Raw genomic sequence first — 15,665 nt, forward strand, 5'->3', positions numbered from 1 at the left:
GAGACCAGGAAGAGTTGTACAGATCCCGACATATTCTCCGGGCGTACTTACACCATTCGGCGTAAGAGATGCCATCCACGACGCTGGCTTCTTCAAAAAATCCTAGAAGCTGAGCCGATTAGGCCCCTTTCAACTTGGGGTACCGCTGCTTCGTCGTCGGTACTCGATCGTGCGGTATGTTTAGCGCCTCCAACTCAGCCGCAAACAAAGCTGCCAGAGTGGCTTTCCACGCCTCCCGTTGAACCGCCTCTGGAGCGGCTCGAAGTTTCGCCGCCACCGCCGCAAATATCTACTCGTCACTCATTTGCGGAGGTAAGACGACCACGGGCCCGCTAGGACCCGTCCCGTCCACGCTCCGCTGCGCAGACAAAGCCCCCCTCGCGCCTATACCGCCGCGGGCCAATCGCCTGGGGTTCAGACCCCTTGAGTCTGGCCTCCCCTTTTCGCTAGGCCATGTCGTCTTTGAGCCGCTCAACTGTGCAGACCTCTCCCTGTCCGCCTTATTACCCGCACTGGGAGGATGTTCTACCATCTCACGTGGATGAGCCCCTTGATCGCCGTCTTTCCCGCTATTTAGAACACCTCTATAGGATTCATTCAGTATCTGCGGGCTGCGGCTAGGAGACCCATCGTCTTTATCCCCGCGGCGCGAGTGTCCCGCCCCTGCCCACTGCCCCCTCCGGGTCTGGGGGATACAGCTCTTGTGGAGCTGCCCCACTCCCTACCCATCCAGAGGTGCCGTCCATTTCGCCTTGATCACCACCAGCCGCGGCTGGTGACGCGCTCACGTTAACGGACTAACTAAGACTAGCCCGGGTCCTCAGTCAAATCTCTGCTCCGTGCACGGCGATTTGAAGAGTGTGGTTTGTTATTATCACCCATGTATGTTTTTTTATTGGTGCAGTTTAGAGATCCAAATTATCTAATTAGATGATCTCGTTTTCAAAAATATGTTTTATAGAACGAAATTGTCATAATTTGGTAATTTACAAAACAATTTGCGTAATATGCTATTTGGCCAATGTTGATGTGTAAAGTTGGACCCATAAGTGTGCTAGCCACTTATTCTGCAAATAGTCGATCCAACATCCTCCTTATATACACACGACAGCATGAGCACCAACGACGACACAAACGCATCCGTTCCCGATGCTAAATTCGACCTGACTAACTCTCTAGCGCCCTTTATGGACCTGCACTTTATGTTCCCGCTCATTGACTTTTTGTCTAGTAGCGAATTGTACGACGAAGCGCAGCTCATGGCAGCCAAATTGGCTCTGCTTAAGCCCACAAACATGGCAGATTTTGCCGTTGAAATACACCAAACTCTTCACGGCTCCGAAGACATGCCAGAGGAGTTTGATGCGCGTCGTAGCGAGATTCTTGATGCACTCAGCTTTGCGAAGAGCGAGTGCAGTCTCATGTTAGAGCTGATTGAGAATGAAGAGAAGATCATGCAGCTCCAAAGTGAAAACCTGCTAAACGCCAATTATCTGGAGCAGAACGAGGGCGTACGTTATTGTAAAGGAAATTTGTGCACAGTACACCTGCTGACCGACGCCTTGGTTAATGTAATTTACTGCTACTGACAGATTACGCCGGCGGTCTTAGGCGGTTTGTACAAATATGCTAAGTTGCAATACGAATGCGGCAACTACCAAGATTGCCTCACTTATCTCACATACTATGGCGTTCTCATTCCAAATTCGTCTGAGCAATTTCTTAATGCGCTTTGGGGCAAACTTGCGGCGGAGATCCTTATCTTCCGCTGGGATGACGCTTTGGCGGACATCTCTCGAATTAGCGACGTCATCGAGGGCAGCGTACGTTTCCTTGGCATTAACATGATCGCCATGTCATGTAGCTGACTCGTATTGTTTCGCCTGTAACAGACAGTAATGAGTCCCGTGGAGCAACTTCAGCAGCGTACGTGGCTGCTGCACTGGTCGCTTTTTGTATTTGCATGGCACGAGGAGGGTCGTGACGCCATTGTCGACTTCATGCTGCAGTCGCGCTCCGTCGAGGCTATTCAGAGCAACGCTCCCTGGCTCTTGCGGTATCTGTGTGCTGGTGTTATCTTGCACAAGCGTCGCCGCAACCTTATTAAAGACCTGCTGCGTGTGCTTCGTGTGGATGACAAGGGCTATAATGATCCCATTGTGGACTTTGTAGAGTGTCTCTTTGTCAACTTTGATTTTGATTCGGCTCAAGAAAAACTGCGCGAGTGCGAAATCCTGTTGGCAAGCGACTTTTTCCTGTACGAAAAGAATTCAACTGACTTTATGGAGGCTGCACGCCTGGCCATTTTTGAAATGTACTGCCGCGTTCACTGTACTATTAACATGAAGACATTGTCGTCCAAACTGGCAATGCATGAAGATGGCGAGGCCGAAAAGTGGATTGTGAACATGATTCGCAACGCCCGGCTTGACGCCAAAATCGACTCTCAGGAAGGAAGGATTGTCATGGGCATGCCGCATAATTCGGTCCACCGTTTAGTAATTGACAAGACTCGTGATCTCGCAGCGCGAACGTGCAGCTTGGTGGCGCAGTTTGAGCGAATGGGAAAGCGAAAATGCTTTCAATGAAATTAAAGCTTTTGAAATCATGCAAAAGCTAGTAAAGTTTGGCTTATTATATCTCTTCGTAAAATCAGGATTTCATGAAATAAGTACCGAGCAACTTAAACGCAGGACTAGGGACTGGCGCAGATCGATTTGGTCAAATAATAAATCTGTCCGTGTTACTTTTCGCGTGCCTTTTGTTTTGATTTTACGTTTTCTAATCAGAAATGTGACAGAGCTGGACAAGGATAAAGCTCCAAGCTGGAAACCCTCCACGACTCAGTCGACAACTCTCCGTTAAGAAGAGCAATTAAAAAAATGCACCATTTACACGTGTGCGCAAGTACCTTAATCTCAACACGTACGCCGGTCGCGTGGCTATCGGTGAGACGCTTCCTTGCAAGCCAAATCAAATAAGTTAATCTAGAATGACGCTTTGGACCCTCGTAAATTCGTCTTCGACAACGAGCTGGGGCGTGGCAGTAAGATTCATAATGTCAATTTTCCTATCCGGACGCTTGGATGTGCAGAAATTTTGGGTGATCCTGAGATATACTGATAAAATTGGATGCGTCCTTGTCAAACAAAAACATTTATTCGGATTTTGAAAATGTCACCCGATGTACATGTATTGGACCGTAGATAAGACAGCGGTGGCGCACTAATTCCCGTGCAACGAATATATTGAAGCTTAAAAATACTCACGCGCATATTTATTGACGAATATAAAAATCAATTTTTGTAACGGGACATACCTTTTGATCACGTATATAGGAAAATGATACTGGTCGCTAAGTTATACAATTTGACATTATCAGCTGACGCTTTTTGTACCAAACAACAGGTAAAAATGGGCCAGCATATTTGGCCAACATTAACAGTTTTTGCAGATCTCCATTTACGAATTGTAAATTAAAAATGTGTGAGCCTGCGGTGCAACCGTTGAGTTCAAAGGAATCGCCTTTGTCAAATACCACAGCAGCAGATGTCATCACACCGCCATCGCTTCTTCCACGGCTTCGTAAAAAAGGCTACAAATATTCATGTATGGGTTAAATCGCTGAGGGCTTCTGGTAGCTTATGCGCTCGGTCAAATATTGATGTATTTTTGCTTTGCTTTGTAGCCTATTCCCGAGAAGACCACGGAAATGCCCTTTACTGTGTCACTTTCTGCGATGTGTTGCCCATTTATGAGCGCATATTTGCAGTGGCTGGGGGCAATCGAGTACGTACTGATAAGTGCACCAATAATGTATACAGTTATTCTGACTTGGTTTGATATTTTGTAGCTGACGGTGTATGAGTGCCTTGAAAACGGCGGTTTAGATGTTATTCAAGTGTATTGCGACGGTGACCAGGAAGAGCAGTATTTTACCGCCGCGTGGACTGTAGATGTACTCACAGGATCACCGCTTCTAGCGGCTGCGGGTGTCCGCGGCCACATCAAAGTGATCAATTGCATCACGCAGTCAGTAGTTATCGTGCTTTCTGGACATGGCAATTCTGTCAACGAGCTCAAATTTCATCCGGTTGACCCGAGCTTGTTGTTTTCGGCGAGCAAGGACGAGTCCATACGGTTGTGGAATTCTCTCACGGGAGTGTGCGTCGCAATTTTCGCTGGCCACTTGGGTCATCGCGACGATGTATTAAGCCTTGATATCCATTTGAAAGGTTCCTGCTTCGTATCGTCGGGAATGGACAACACTGTCAAGATTTGGGATCTAGAGGACGAGGTCGTCCAAACAGCGATAATAAAGTCATACACAGAACCACGTCCGAAGGACCGTCCATTTGACACCAAGTTTGTTCAATTTCCAGCTTTTTGCACCAGTAAGGTACATGCGGACTACGTCGATTGCGTGCGTATGGTTGGCGATCTGATTCTGTCCAAGTCAACTGGCAACAAAGTAATATTTTGGAAACCGAACCCGTCGCGAGGCAAGGATGCCGTCACGGTGCTTCGCGAGTACCACTACAAGGATGCGGATTTGTGGTTCATGAAGTTTGGACTTGACTCGCAATTAGAAGTGATGGCCGTAGGCAATAAAAAAGGTATTGTTAGCGTATTTGACCTCGACGCTGAGCAAGAGCGCTCAATCTGTAAGCTTACACATAATAGCTGCAAAAGCACGGTGCGTCAAGTGTGTTTCAGCAAGAGCGGGCGCACGATCATTACCTGCTCAGACGACGCAACGGTTTGGCGCTGGGATTTGAACTAAGCAATTAATTGTGGGAGCTAACGTTATCATATTATCATATGTTCGGTTGCAGACTGTGCATACGATATTTAATCAACCTTAGGGACCTTTTTGCGCTGCCGCGTGGTCTTAGCCTTGTCTTCACTGCTTGGCACCTTTGCGTCTTCTCCTTCATCGTTTTCTGCTCCGCTGTCTTCCTTCTTCAAAACTGCTGTTTGAATTGGTTTTCTAGATGCGCAGCACATATAGAAGCCGGTCAACAGTACAAAAAGACCACCAACTGATCCGATAAAAAGCCTCGAGCTCAATCCGGCATAAGCAGCCAAGTCCGCAATGAATATCTGAATCGTATCAAGAAGACTAGCATCATCGTTAGCCTTAAAAATATTTGTGGCTTCTTCATTTTCCTTGACCTCGGCGGCATGCTTAGGAGACCACGTTTGTTCCGCGAATTCCTGCGCCTTTTTCAAGTCGTTTCCGAGCCAAAAGTTGTCGAACGCAATTCCTTCTGTCATAGTCCATACCTCTACAGCGAGCGCACCGATCGGATCTAAGCGTGCCGGATGTTCATCATCAAAATAGTTCGAATTGGGAATTTTGCGCGGCTTCCACTCGCCCTTGTAAGCTGGATTCGGAATGTAAGGAGCATAGAATTTACCCTTGTACGCTGGATTAGCCTTTAATGGCCGACTCCACTCGCCACAGCCAGACACCTCGGAGCACTTCGGATTGGAAATTTGTGGAATTACGAATTCGCCGTCGTCCTCGTCGACCCAATCTTCCGGCTTCGACACGTCAGGATCATTAATTAATACCGGCTCATTGTCAAGCCAGTCATCAGGCTTTACAGCATTTTCGTCCCGAATCTGAGCAGGAGCCTCTTCGTCCCAATCGTCAGGTTTTACAGCGCTGGAATCGCGAATTTTCTTTTCATTAACCCAGTCATCAGGCTTAAAGTCTTCAGGGTCATCGATCTCCTTCTCAGGAATTACGGACGGCAAAAAGTTTTCGAACAAGCTGCCGCTCTTAACCGACTTCTGGTCCACAAACACTTCAAATGTGTTATCGTCGCGAATGACAGCTGTGTAGAGGTGGGTGTCCCTGTCAGTCTTTATTCTAGGCGCTTCCATCATGTGCTTCTCCTCGTATACACCTGACACAGGATTTTTGTGCGTGAAGATAAGATGCACTTTATCGCTTTGGCCACACTTGTCGGGGCCAAACATGAGCACGAACGGCGTTGAGTCGCTAAAAGACGATAAATTTTTATTCTCCTCGTCGTGGCGCAGCAACTTCACGTAGGCGCCACCGCAATCCAGTCCAATTTGTAATTTTACTTCGTACTGCACTACCATTTCTTTCCTACTATCACTTTCGTCTATTTTCAACGGCTCGTTCAGCAAAACAGCAAGGCCATAGTGGCGCGCTGGCTTGTTTAGAACAAGGCAACGGTCGTTTTTTGGAAGTGATGCTGGGAGTGTCCTGTCAGCCAAAGATATGTCTTGGTTCGCATACTTTTCGTGAAGGCTTTTAAACCAGCGCGAGCCATCGAGCTCATCAAAATCGAACGTCTCGGCGAAGACTGCGCCCTCGGTCAGCTTCTGCACCCGCTCCATGTTTACCTCTGCTGCCATGGTATTCGACGTGACAGCTTCTTGCGGCTCGCCGCTATTGGCACCTACCACATTAGCAAGCGGCTTAGCAGGCAAAGAAGCCGCTAGCAGGAGTGCTCCTGCAATTTCAATTTTCATTTTGATTTCTCAGATCTTCCTGGTGAGTTGACGAATGCGCGTTCGAGAACGTTAGTCGCCTCTCAAGACGCAACCCTTTCCGTTGTCTACCACCCTTAAGCGGCAATACAACTAGTCCTCTATGTACCAGACGTAAATAATGTTCTATTCATTCATCGCTATCGGGAACATTTAATCAAAGATCGCTGCTACATGAACTCTCGACAGCGCACCCAGTCACCCATTGTGACGGGCACCTCCGTCATTGCGCTGAAGTATAAGGGTGGGGTTATGATGGCAGCAGACACGCTTGGATCGTACGGCTCGCTTGCGCGCTTTACAGACCAGCGCCGTCTTACGGCTGTCCACAATGCGACGCTAGTGGGCGCAGGAGGCGACTTCAGCGACTTTCAGTTCATAAAGGACAAGCTGGATGAACTGGAAGTGTATGATTTTAATAAGGATGACGGCTGCGGCACCACGGCGCCTGAAATTTATCACTATTTGCAGCGACTGTTCTATCACCGCCGTAATAAGTTTGACCCGCTTTGGAATACGATCGTGGTGGGTGGTCTAAATCAAGAAACGAATGAGCCTTTTTTGGGCCAAGTCACGATGATTGGGCTCGCCTTCGAGGGTGACTATATTGCGACGGGGTTTGGCCACCATCTTGGCATGCCCCTGCTACGCAAACAGTGGCAGCCCGACATGGAGGAAACGGATGCACGCAAGCTGCTCGAAGACTGCATGCGTGTGTGCTTCTATCGTGACTGCCGCACAATTAATCGTGTCCAATTTGCTAAAGTCACAGCCGAAGGCGTCACGATTCCGGAGCCTGTCAAGATGGACACTAAATGGGATTACGCACAGTTCGTTCAAACCAAGTCTGAGGTTGGGTCCTCGTGGTAAATGGAGCAGCAGAGTGACAATTCGCCATGGGCTGCTAAGCGTAGGACCGCGTGGCTTTTTCATTCGATGAACTGTCTTCCATTAGTACCAACATGATGCATATGCAGCGTGTTCACTTTAACTAGCAGGCTAAATAATAAAAGACGAGCATGAACAGTTGAGATTTGAAGTACAAAAAAGCGCCTCTTTAATAACTGTCACTACCTCCGCTACTTTTTATGGTATCTCGTCGAGCTGCGGTTTCTACTTGTCGACGATGATGAAGAATCCGATGAATTAGAGGCTTGAGAAGAAGAAGAAGACACACAGCTCACGTCGGAAGAGTTCGAGTCTGATCCTGACGACAAACAATCGGATGATGAAGAGCTTGATGAAGACGAATCACTACTGCTGCTGCTATTATAAGTGCGGCGCTGCTTGCTTCGCGACCTCCCGGAACTTTTCTCAGCTGTAGTTTTGCTCTTGTTGTTTAGCTTGCGTTTATTGCTCGTCCCGGTCTTCAGTTCCTCAACTTGCATCTCCGGCGGCTTATCCTTGTTAAACGGCTGACGAAGCTTAGGATTTCGTAGCTGCTGCGATCGTGACGGCCGCTGCACATAAATGGCTTCGTTCTTGCACTCGTACGTCCAGTGGCCAGGCCGCAAGCACTTCTGGCACATAGCGGCAGCGTTCATTGAAGCTTTCAATCCACGCCGATGTACACGAGCTTGTTCCGTGCTTTTCGCGTACATGTTTCGCCGCGCCTCCTTACGAAGCGCCCACTTTCCTAGCGATTGAGATTCATCCATGCTTTAAACAAAACTTTAGGTGAAGTTGATACTGACTTATATCCACCAATGAGATAAATAATTTAAACTCAAAATGTTAGAAATTTCTAATGAAGCGATATAGTACGGAGCACGCGGCGTGGGAGCACCTCAATCGAAACGCTGCGCTTCATAGATGAGGTCACGAATGGCGGCGTCATAGGCTGAATATCGGCGGCAGCTGCCATGAATTGTGCTGTGCTTTGCTTAATTCCAGGTAACATTTCGGCTGCTTGCTTGACGTGTTCCGCCATGTCGCTCCAGCGTACATGCGCAAGCGCTAGCAAGTAGCTGCCTACTTTAAAGAGCTCCATACAGAGAACGCCAATCCAGAGTGCGGTAAATCCATAGCCCATCGTGATGCCACCGAAATATGCCACTGGTAAGTTGATAAGCCACGTGGCAATAGCGCTACCCCAGAAAACAGTACGCACTTGGCTACACATGCGGGATGTAAGAATAATGCAGGCCTAAAGTACTATAGAATTACTCACCTCATTCCGATCAAAGCACCTGCACCAATAATTTCAATGGCCTCGAAGGCACAGGCAACGATAAAAATTGGCGTCACGGTCTTGCAAGTTTGTAGTAGCTTTACATCAGTTGTGTACAATGCGATAATGTGCTGTTCCATGATGCTAGTAGCCGTCACGATAAAAAGCACGACGACCATTGTGCATGCAAACCCGAGAACGGTAATACGGCGTGCCAAATACGGTTTGCCTGCGCCTAAGTAGTTGGCAACGCGGACTTGCGTAGCACACCCGTACCCCCAAAAAAGCGCCCAAAGCAGGCCCCATAGACCCGAAATGACAGCGTTTGCAGCTATGACTCGAGTACCAAGCCTAGCTGCTATCATCGCTATCAGTGCACTTGCCAAGTTGGACACGAGACTATTGCTTGATAAAGGTCCAGCCACCTTAAGGTAAGACCGCAACCGACTCAGCGTGAGAGCGTGAATGTTCCAACCGTACCAAGCGCTCTGGTGAAGCTTTTTATAAAGAATTGCATAGCTATATAGCGCAATCGGCTGAAACCAGGATGCTACAACTGTTGCAATTGGTGATCCAATAAATCCCAAACCATGCCACGAACCGATGCCGTAGATGAGCAGATAGTTACTGCCAATAGCCACTAAAATCGAGACCATTCCGACTATAGTTGTGGGCAGCAGAACCCCCATCGCTTGTAGATATTGCCTGATAGAAAACAAGAACGGAGAAACGTGCAATTTTGTTAAGGCTTGTAAAGCCGACTAATCTGTAACGATGAGACCAAACCTAAGACAGCAGTAAAGAAGCGACGGGAGAATTGATCCTGAAGCAACACGTGAAAACGTAGTGGCAAGTGCAATGACCTCCAAATCACCCGTTGTGTACTTCAGTACGTAAACAATACACCAATACCAGATGAACACTGGCACTGACAACAGCGTCGTGATAGCAATTCCAAATTGCAGCCAGATGCCTGTAAGCTCGCGGTTGCCGGCACCCCACGACTGGCCACACAGCTTTTCATGCAAATTGTATAATTAATCTCCTACGTGTTTTGCCAGTAATTAAAAACTAACCGTATTCAGTGCCGATGCGGAGGCCCATACGCAGTAGAGAGCAGGACTAGTCCAGATTTGGGCTAGCGAGGCTGCTGCTAATTCCCTAATGCCTAGGTTTCCCAAAAACAGTGAGTCAATTGACAAGATCGCTGCTCGAGCCAGTGTGGCCATGCTCACTTGAGCTGCCATGTAAGATAGGTCAATGAAGTCATGCCAAGCAGAAGGCTTCTTTAAAGCATCGCACGCCTTTTTCAGGAGCGGACTTGTTTCCATAACAAATCGAACAGATTAATAAAAAAGGTATCACGAATAAGATTACAAGATTCTGATAACAAGTGAGTCAAAGTACCGAAGGTTTTGCGACATAAAGCTTTTAAGGATTATATGCTACAAATCTCTCGAAGAAGAAAGGTTGAATTAACTTTCTACCTCATCTTTTTCTGTTCAGATTCTATATGAGCTACAGAGCTTGAGACCTTTTTCTGTTGAAGTCTATTTTGTAAGTGTTCCTTCATTAGCCCCCACTCGCTGTTTATAGCAGCAAATACAACTGTGTCAACGTTGCAGTTTTTCAAAATGCGATGCTTCCGCATGACACCTTCAAAAATAAAGCCTAAAGAGTGCGCAGCTCGACGAGCGCGTACATTATGCCCATCACATTGCCATTCGACTCGACGGTATCCTTTCTCGAATAGGTGCGTCAGCAACAATAGCACGACTTCGGTTAATGCTGCTGTGCCTTGAAAAGCTGGAGAAAGCCACAAGTTCATCAACTCAATTCGGAGGTCTCGTGGTGAATGATTTCCCAGCGTCACCATTCCGATAGGAAGCCTGCTATTGCTTCTCAGTAAAACAAAGTGACGAGAGTCTTTCTCTTCTTTTAAGTAAAAATTTTTAAGCTCGGTAAATGAATTGAAAGGCCCTTGTGGCAGGTAGCGCCAGATCATCTCATTTGCGTCGAATGCTAAGTTTTGAAAGATTCCTCCGCATGGCTTTCCGCAGGATATATCATGTAACTTTACGACGTCGCCGACAGTAACAAGATCCTTCACACTTACGATATTCCCTTCCAGCAACTTATTTATTCCTATTGGCGCTGGACGTTGCTCAAATGAATTTGCTTTGTCAAGTAGCTCGTCGTACAATAACAGCTTTTGCTCTTCCAGCGAGACCGGGAGTCCCACTGCCTCTTGCGCCATCCGTTCAAAGGAACCCCCTTGGCGCAATAGCATGAAAACTGCCAGCAGCGAACCTATGAAAACCAACGCACCAGCTGCGATGCCAATGAGAACCAACATCTTCAAAAGTATCCAGGCAAAATTTGCTACGCTTCTACTGGCAATTCTATATTTACTTATCCACAAAATAATCTTAGTGATACTATTCTACATGCATGCCTACACTAATTTGGGGGGGGGGTGTCAAAAGACTGGTACGCAATTTATCCGATAGCTTAAAATGAGCGGCGGCAGCGAATATCCGTACCCAAAGTACACGTGGTCCCCGGCCGGTGGCTGGTGGTTGAAGACGAAAAACTGGCAGCGCAAGACAGGTTTGGCACTTGCAGCTGTAGCTTGCGTAGCAGGATCAATCTCCCACTACTCAAACTCGAACCAGATCAAGTATCCGTCCAAGGAGCGCCGCAAGCTGTAACGACTTACGCAGAGCCGATCATAACGCAATGTTTTCTGACAGGCATACATTGTCAGTGATTCATGACAGCAAGTGCAGGCCAAAAAGGATACTTTGAAGAACAATGTCAAGGCCGAGGCTGCCAGTCTCTAGAGTCCAGTTGTACTACATTCCATGCTTAAAAAATCTGCAGCAATTTGTCTACGCACGCAATCAATGTATTTTTCCTCTTCGATATCACATGCGTAAGCTGTGCAGACAAAGTAAAAGTTCAATTTGGTTGCACAATGTGATATCAAAGTCAACAGATTTCATTACATCGTTAGTATTCGACCTTGGTACGAAGCCAAGGATTTAAAAATTGTAAAATCAGAATTCGTGATGGTTAAAACCACGACGAATTGGAGACTGTACGACAACAGGTTCCGTTGGCAACGTCTGCGTCGTGGTCGTCGGTAACAGTTTTGGAAGTTTAAACGCCCACGTCGATTTCGGCTTTGGCTTATTCTTGCGGTAAGCAGCTGACGTGGTGGCACCCGCAGTTGCTGCCTCTGTCTCGTATTCGCTAAAATATTCGGGGCTCGTCTCGGCGCTCTTAATTGTGTCTGGTAAAATTTCAGCCTCTTCGCAATGTTGAGTATCTTCGTACTCGTCCGTCACGACTTTATCATCTTTTGCGTTTTGTTCGCCGTGATCGCTGTGGCAGTCATCGCTTATCTGTTCGCTGTCAACCATGTCGTCAGTCGGTACATCCCAGCTTACCTTGCCAGACTCGTGGGCAAAGTAGTAAGTGCCAGGATATCCCCGACTTTCATGTTTTGTCCACCCGGGCGGCAACTTCTCCCCAGGTATGCAATCATCACATGAGTCAAGCGAGACTGTGTCTTCTTCAGACGCTCGGTCACTGCCTCGACGTTTTTGAAAAGATTTATGCTGACTGTTTACAATAGTCTCTGGAGAAGTCGTCGGGCCGCGTTCAGATCGAGATTTTGTTCTGCGCCTTGTAAAATTGTCCTTATCGACTTGCTCGAAAACAATTTGCTGTTTAGGAAACGCGTCTTTCTTTTTCTGTGCCTTCCACATTGCAAGAACATCTGATACATTATCAAGCGCGGGAACTTCAGATGGGGCCTTCTCCATTTCGACCTTATGCTTTTCTCTTGGCTCGTCCTTAGGCGCTACTTTCAATTTCTCGCGTGGCGTTTTCTGAACAATATCGATATGCTTCTCTTGCGAGACGGCCTGCTGAATTTTACCCTTTCTCCGATTTCTGATAGCAGCGAGCTTTTTTTCTTCCTCCTCTGCTGGCAGATCCACACATTTTGCGTTGGACAAGGCGCGTTGCCTGCGGTATTTCAGTGACTCTACACTTCCTTGCTTATACTGCTCGATCTTTCCTGACAAAGTAATCATGACGTCCTCCATTCCCTCCAGCACAGCCAACATGTTGTCAGCAGTATCATCCAAATCATCAGCGTTTAATTCTAAATCTTCGTCGGTGTGGCCACTACCAATAGCTCGCATCTTTTGCAACAAAGTCTTTGCCTTGACACAAAGATTCTTTTGAACATCGGCTTCTTTCCGTTGAATCTCTTCTAACCACACAACGCGTAGCTTAGCATGTTGTACTTGTTGTGCCATCTCGACGAACTCTTCATCTTTCTTTAAACTAAACCGGTGGGTACGAATCGCTTCCATCCACTTTTCCGCTTCGGTAGTATTTTCAGGGTCCAAATACAGCGGACGCATTTTAGAAACGTCACCGGTAGCTATATGCTCAGCAGTTGGTCGCGGAAGCTTGCCCGACACACGAAAGCAGCTGTCACCTCCCCCTACTGCGCGCTGCAGACAATCTGCATTGCGCTTGACGTCCGTCAAGTACTCAAGGTCGATGATACCTCGCGGTTTTTCATCATCCATACTGTTGTAATACACGAGGTATGTCAGTGGTTTAATCACAAAGTAGTACTTGTTCCAAGCCCCAGGCTCGTTGTCCGCTTGCTTGCGCATGAAACCACTGTGCGTAGCCTTCGTTGTAAGTGCCGTAGCTGATCCCTCGGCGTCAATCATGCTAAAGCGCACGCGCGGGCGCTTGATAATAGACTTAATATCGCGACAGCCATCACCCGGTCCAGGCGGTCGCGACTTGGCACGCCAGTGCGTGTCTTTTCTGTGACGATCGCGCGAGCGTGATTCCGGGTCGGAGCGCTTACGCGTGGGAGAGCAAAGAGGGCTGGCGTCGCGGTGGGGACGACGTCGTGAAGGCTCACGTGATGGCGAGCGCTGACGTGGGCGCGACTGGCTGCGGTGCCGTTGTGACCGATGAATGGTGGGCTCCGGTGCCATAACGACTTAATGCGATGTGAGAGAGACGCCTTCAGCTTGTGGATGTTCAAGGCCAGACAACGACACAGTCCTGACGGTCTGAAAAAAGCTGCAGTGTAAATGCTTTACATAGATGTCTTTATAGAAAATTTTTTGTACTTTGTATTTAATAAAAATGCTCGATAAATGACGTCTGCTGGAGTAAATTATGGATTCAAATAATTACTTGTCAATAATATTCACAATGACAAGCAATAGTGATTAACGCCTTGATATTGCAAATGTTATCATGATCGTTCGCCGTCGTCGTCACGATTTTGCACCGGATGCGTCGGATGCTTGCTCCGGTCCGGCCAGTTTGCCATGTCCTTTTTGTATGACAATTACTTGGACCTATTACAGGCACCAAGACTGCCCATCATTGATCTGTTATCTTTAAGAGTTTTGCTGGGATTTAAACTTTTACTTCAATTCCAGATGATCGCCCTCGAAATTGTACTCATTTACTATCAATGCAGCCTAAGTAGGCGGAGATGTTCAGTGAGTCTTATGTTTTAGCGGGCAGTAAGAGAAAGCACTCTTGTGGCTGCAGGGCAAAGATTCTGCAGCAGTAGAATTGCTTATTATTTGGAAAGCTACGGGTTTTATTGTTTTTGATTCCTACATTTGATGGATTATTTATGACCGTGCGTGAGCGTCAGTTTCAACCTGCTTGAAATTCAATATCAAAAATTGTAACGATCCGCGCTTTTATAAATGATATCATGTTTCTGTGTTCAAAATATATTCGGGTAAAAGGATTAAAAGCTTCCACTTCTCATTTGTAAATAAAAACAGTTTCCGCACTTTTGCTATCCCGCTGTTTTATATTGCTGTAAACCAGCCATTTTGGGATTAATACTGCGAATTTGTGGCTGGAAGCGTTGTTTGCAACTGTACGCATGTTTCTGTGCTCAAAATATATTCGGGCAAAAGGATTAAAAGCTTCCACTTCTCATTTGTAAATAAAAACAGTTTCCGCACTTTTGCTATCCCGCTGTTTTATATTGCTGGTTACCAGCCATTTTGGGATTAATACTGCGAATTTGTGGCTGGAAGCGTTGTTTGCAACTGAACGCATGTTTCTGTGTTCAAAATATATTCGGGTAAAAAGAGTAAAAGCTTCCACTTCTCATTTGTAAACAAAAACAGTTTCCGCACTTTTGCTATCCCGCTGTTTTATATTGTTGGTTACCAGCCATTTTGAGATTAATATTGCGAATTTGTGGCTGGATTCGTTGTTTGTAACTGTACGCATGATCGACTGTGTAACGGGGCACTACGACTTGTACTGCTCCAGTACAAGTCCACTTCGCACTGCTTCAGTTGCGAGTGGTGCATTACGTTATTTCACGTACACTAGTACGTGCAGAGGAAGACTTCTCTTAAAGGCAACTAGCTTAAAGAGGGTTAAATGAAAACTGTATTAATATAATTAAGTATCTCTTCTTTTTATCAGTTAACTCTAACTCAATTATAACTACTACTAAATGTAACGGGCTAAAGTTGCCCTAATGTTACACAGTCCCCGTTAAGTACACTTGGTGTACTTAAGGGGATGGTCAATTACTAATAATAATAATTAGACCCAGCACTCGGGTGTGGTGCACATTTGTGACCAACCCTTGTGTATGTGATGCACATGGGTGCATTCACATTAGGAGGGATGACGCCCAGCGTCATCCGTGATGACGGCTAGCGTCATCCGTTACGCGAGGTATCTAGAAAGATACGCTCGCAATACATATTAAGTGTTATCTATAGAGATGACATTTTAATTGGTAAAAATAGGTATTTATATTTAATACGATTAAATATAAATCAGTCTGAAAACTACTTCCTACTTGGTAAGTGCGCACGAGGAGCCGGATTACCGCTCCCGTGACGACACTTAACCAGAGTACTTAGTG

At 46.7% G+C, this 15,665-nt stretch overlaps 7 protein-coding genes across 7 annotated transcripts; 4 read left to right on the plus strand and 3 right to left on the minus strand.

Annotated features, from left to right (window-relative positions):
* Positions 1–1,063: 1,063 nt before the first annotated feature.
* CCR75_003569 (uncharacterized protein) lies at positions 1,064–2,751 on the plus strand. The gene is made up of 3 exons (XM_067961663.1): positions 1,064–1,511; positions 1,593–1,823; positions 1,893–2,751. The coding sequence occupies exons 1-3, from the start codon at positions 1,113–1,115 to the stop codon at positions 2,586–2,588; spliced, it is 1,326 nt and encodes a 441-aa protein (XP_067817926.1). The 5' UTR covers positions 1,064–1,112; the 3' UTR covers positions 2,589–2,751.
* A 131-nt stretch (positions 2,752–2,882) lies between these two features.
* Positions 2,883–3,123, plus strand: CCR75_003570 (uncharacterized protein; the record flags this gene model as incomplete). The annotated part of the gene is made up of 2 exons (XM_067961664.1): positions 2,883–2,948; positions 2,992–3,123. The coding sequence occupies 2 exons, from the start codon at positions 2,883–2,885 to the stop codon at positions 3,121–3,123; spliced, it is 198 nt and encodes a 65-aa protein (XP_067817889.1).
* Positions 3,124–3,482: 359 nt separating this feature from the next.
* Positions 3,483–6,503, plus strand: CCR75_003571 (uncharacterized protein; the record flags this gene model as incomplete). The annotated part of the gene is made up of 3 exons (XM_067961665.1): positions 3,483–3,609; positions 3,689–3,789; positions 3,854–6,503. 3 exons carry the CDS (start codon positions 3,483–3,485, stop codon positions 4,781–4,783), a joined length of 1,158 nt encoding a protein of 385 aa, XP_067817890.1. The 3' UTR covers positions 4,784–6,503.
* Positions 4,852–6,513, minus strand: CCR75_003572 (uncharacterized protein; the record flags this gene model as incomplete). Its single annotated transcript, XM_067961666.1, has 1 exon — positions 4,852–6,513. The coding sequence occupies one exon, from the start codon at positions 6,511–6,513 to the stop codon at positions 4,852–4,854; it is 1,662 nt and encodes a 553-aa protein (XP_067817886.1).
* Positions 6,514–6,705: 192 nt separating this feature from the next.
* Positions 6,706–7,401, plus strand: CCR75_003573 (uncharacterized protein; the record flags this gene model as incomplete). The annotated part of the gene is made up of 1 exon (XM_067961667.1): positions 6,706–7,401. The coding sequence occupies one exon, from the start codon at positions 6,706–6,708 to the stop codon at positions 7,399–7,401; it is 696 nt and encodes a 231-aa protein (XP_067817888.1).
* A 209-nt stretch (positions 7,402–7,610) lies between these two features.
* CCR75_003574 (uncharacterized protein) lies at positions 7,611–10,032 on the minus strand (the record flags this gene model as incomplete). Its single annotated transcript, XM_067961668.1, is given in 5 exon segments — positions 7,611–8,162; positions 8,303–8,645; positions 8,702–9,462; positions 9,475–9,717; positions 9,778–10,032. 5 exon segments carry the CDS (start codon positions 10,030–10,032, stop codon positions 7,611–7,613), a joined length of 2,154 nt encoding a protein of 717 aa, XP_067817884.1.
* Positions 10,033–10,184: 152 nt separating this feature from the next.
* On the minus strand, positions 10,185–13,737 carry CCR75_003575 (uncharacterized protein; the record flags this gene model as incomplete). Its single annotated transcript, XM_067961669.1, is given in 5 exon segments — positions 10,185–11,011; positions 11,030–11,103; positions 11,245–11,357; positions 11,601–11,641; positions 11,784–13,737. 5 exon segments carry the CDS (start codon positions 13,735–13,737, stop codon positions 10,185–10,187), a joined length of 3,009 nt encoding a protein of 1,002 aa, XP_067817885.1.
* Between the last annotated feature and the right edge of the window lie 1,928 nt (positions 13,738–15,665).

This window comes from Bremia lactucae, linkage group LG6, assembly GCF_004359215.1.
Source record: "Bremia lactucae strain SF5 linkage group LG6, whole genome shotgun sequence".
Classification (NCBI taxonomy): Eukaryota; Oomycota; class Peronosporomycetes; order Peronosporales; family Peronosporaceae; genus Bremia; species Bremia lactucae.

What these genes read in the sequence shown, in the direction of transcription:
- CCR75_003569 (XM_067961663.1), top strand. Translation starts at nt 1,113, where the DNA reads ATGAGCACCAACGACGACACAAACGCATCCGTTCCCGATGCTAAATTC. An exon ending in ATCTGGAGCAGAACGAGGGC is followed by an intron (nt 1,512 to 1,592) that starts GTACGTTATTGT and finishes TGCTACTGACAG; the next exon opens with ATTACGCCGGCGGTCTTAGG. An exon ending in GCGACGTCATCGAGGGCAGC is followed by an intron (nt 1,824 to 1,892) that starts GTACGTTTCCTT and finishes CGCCTGTAACAG; the next exon opens with ACAGTAATGAGTCCCGTGGA.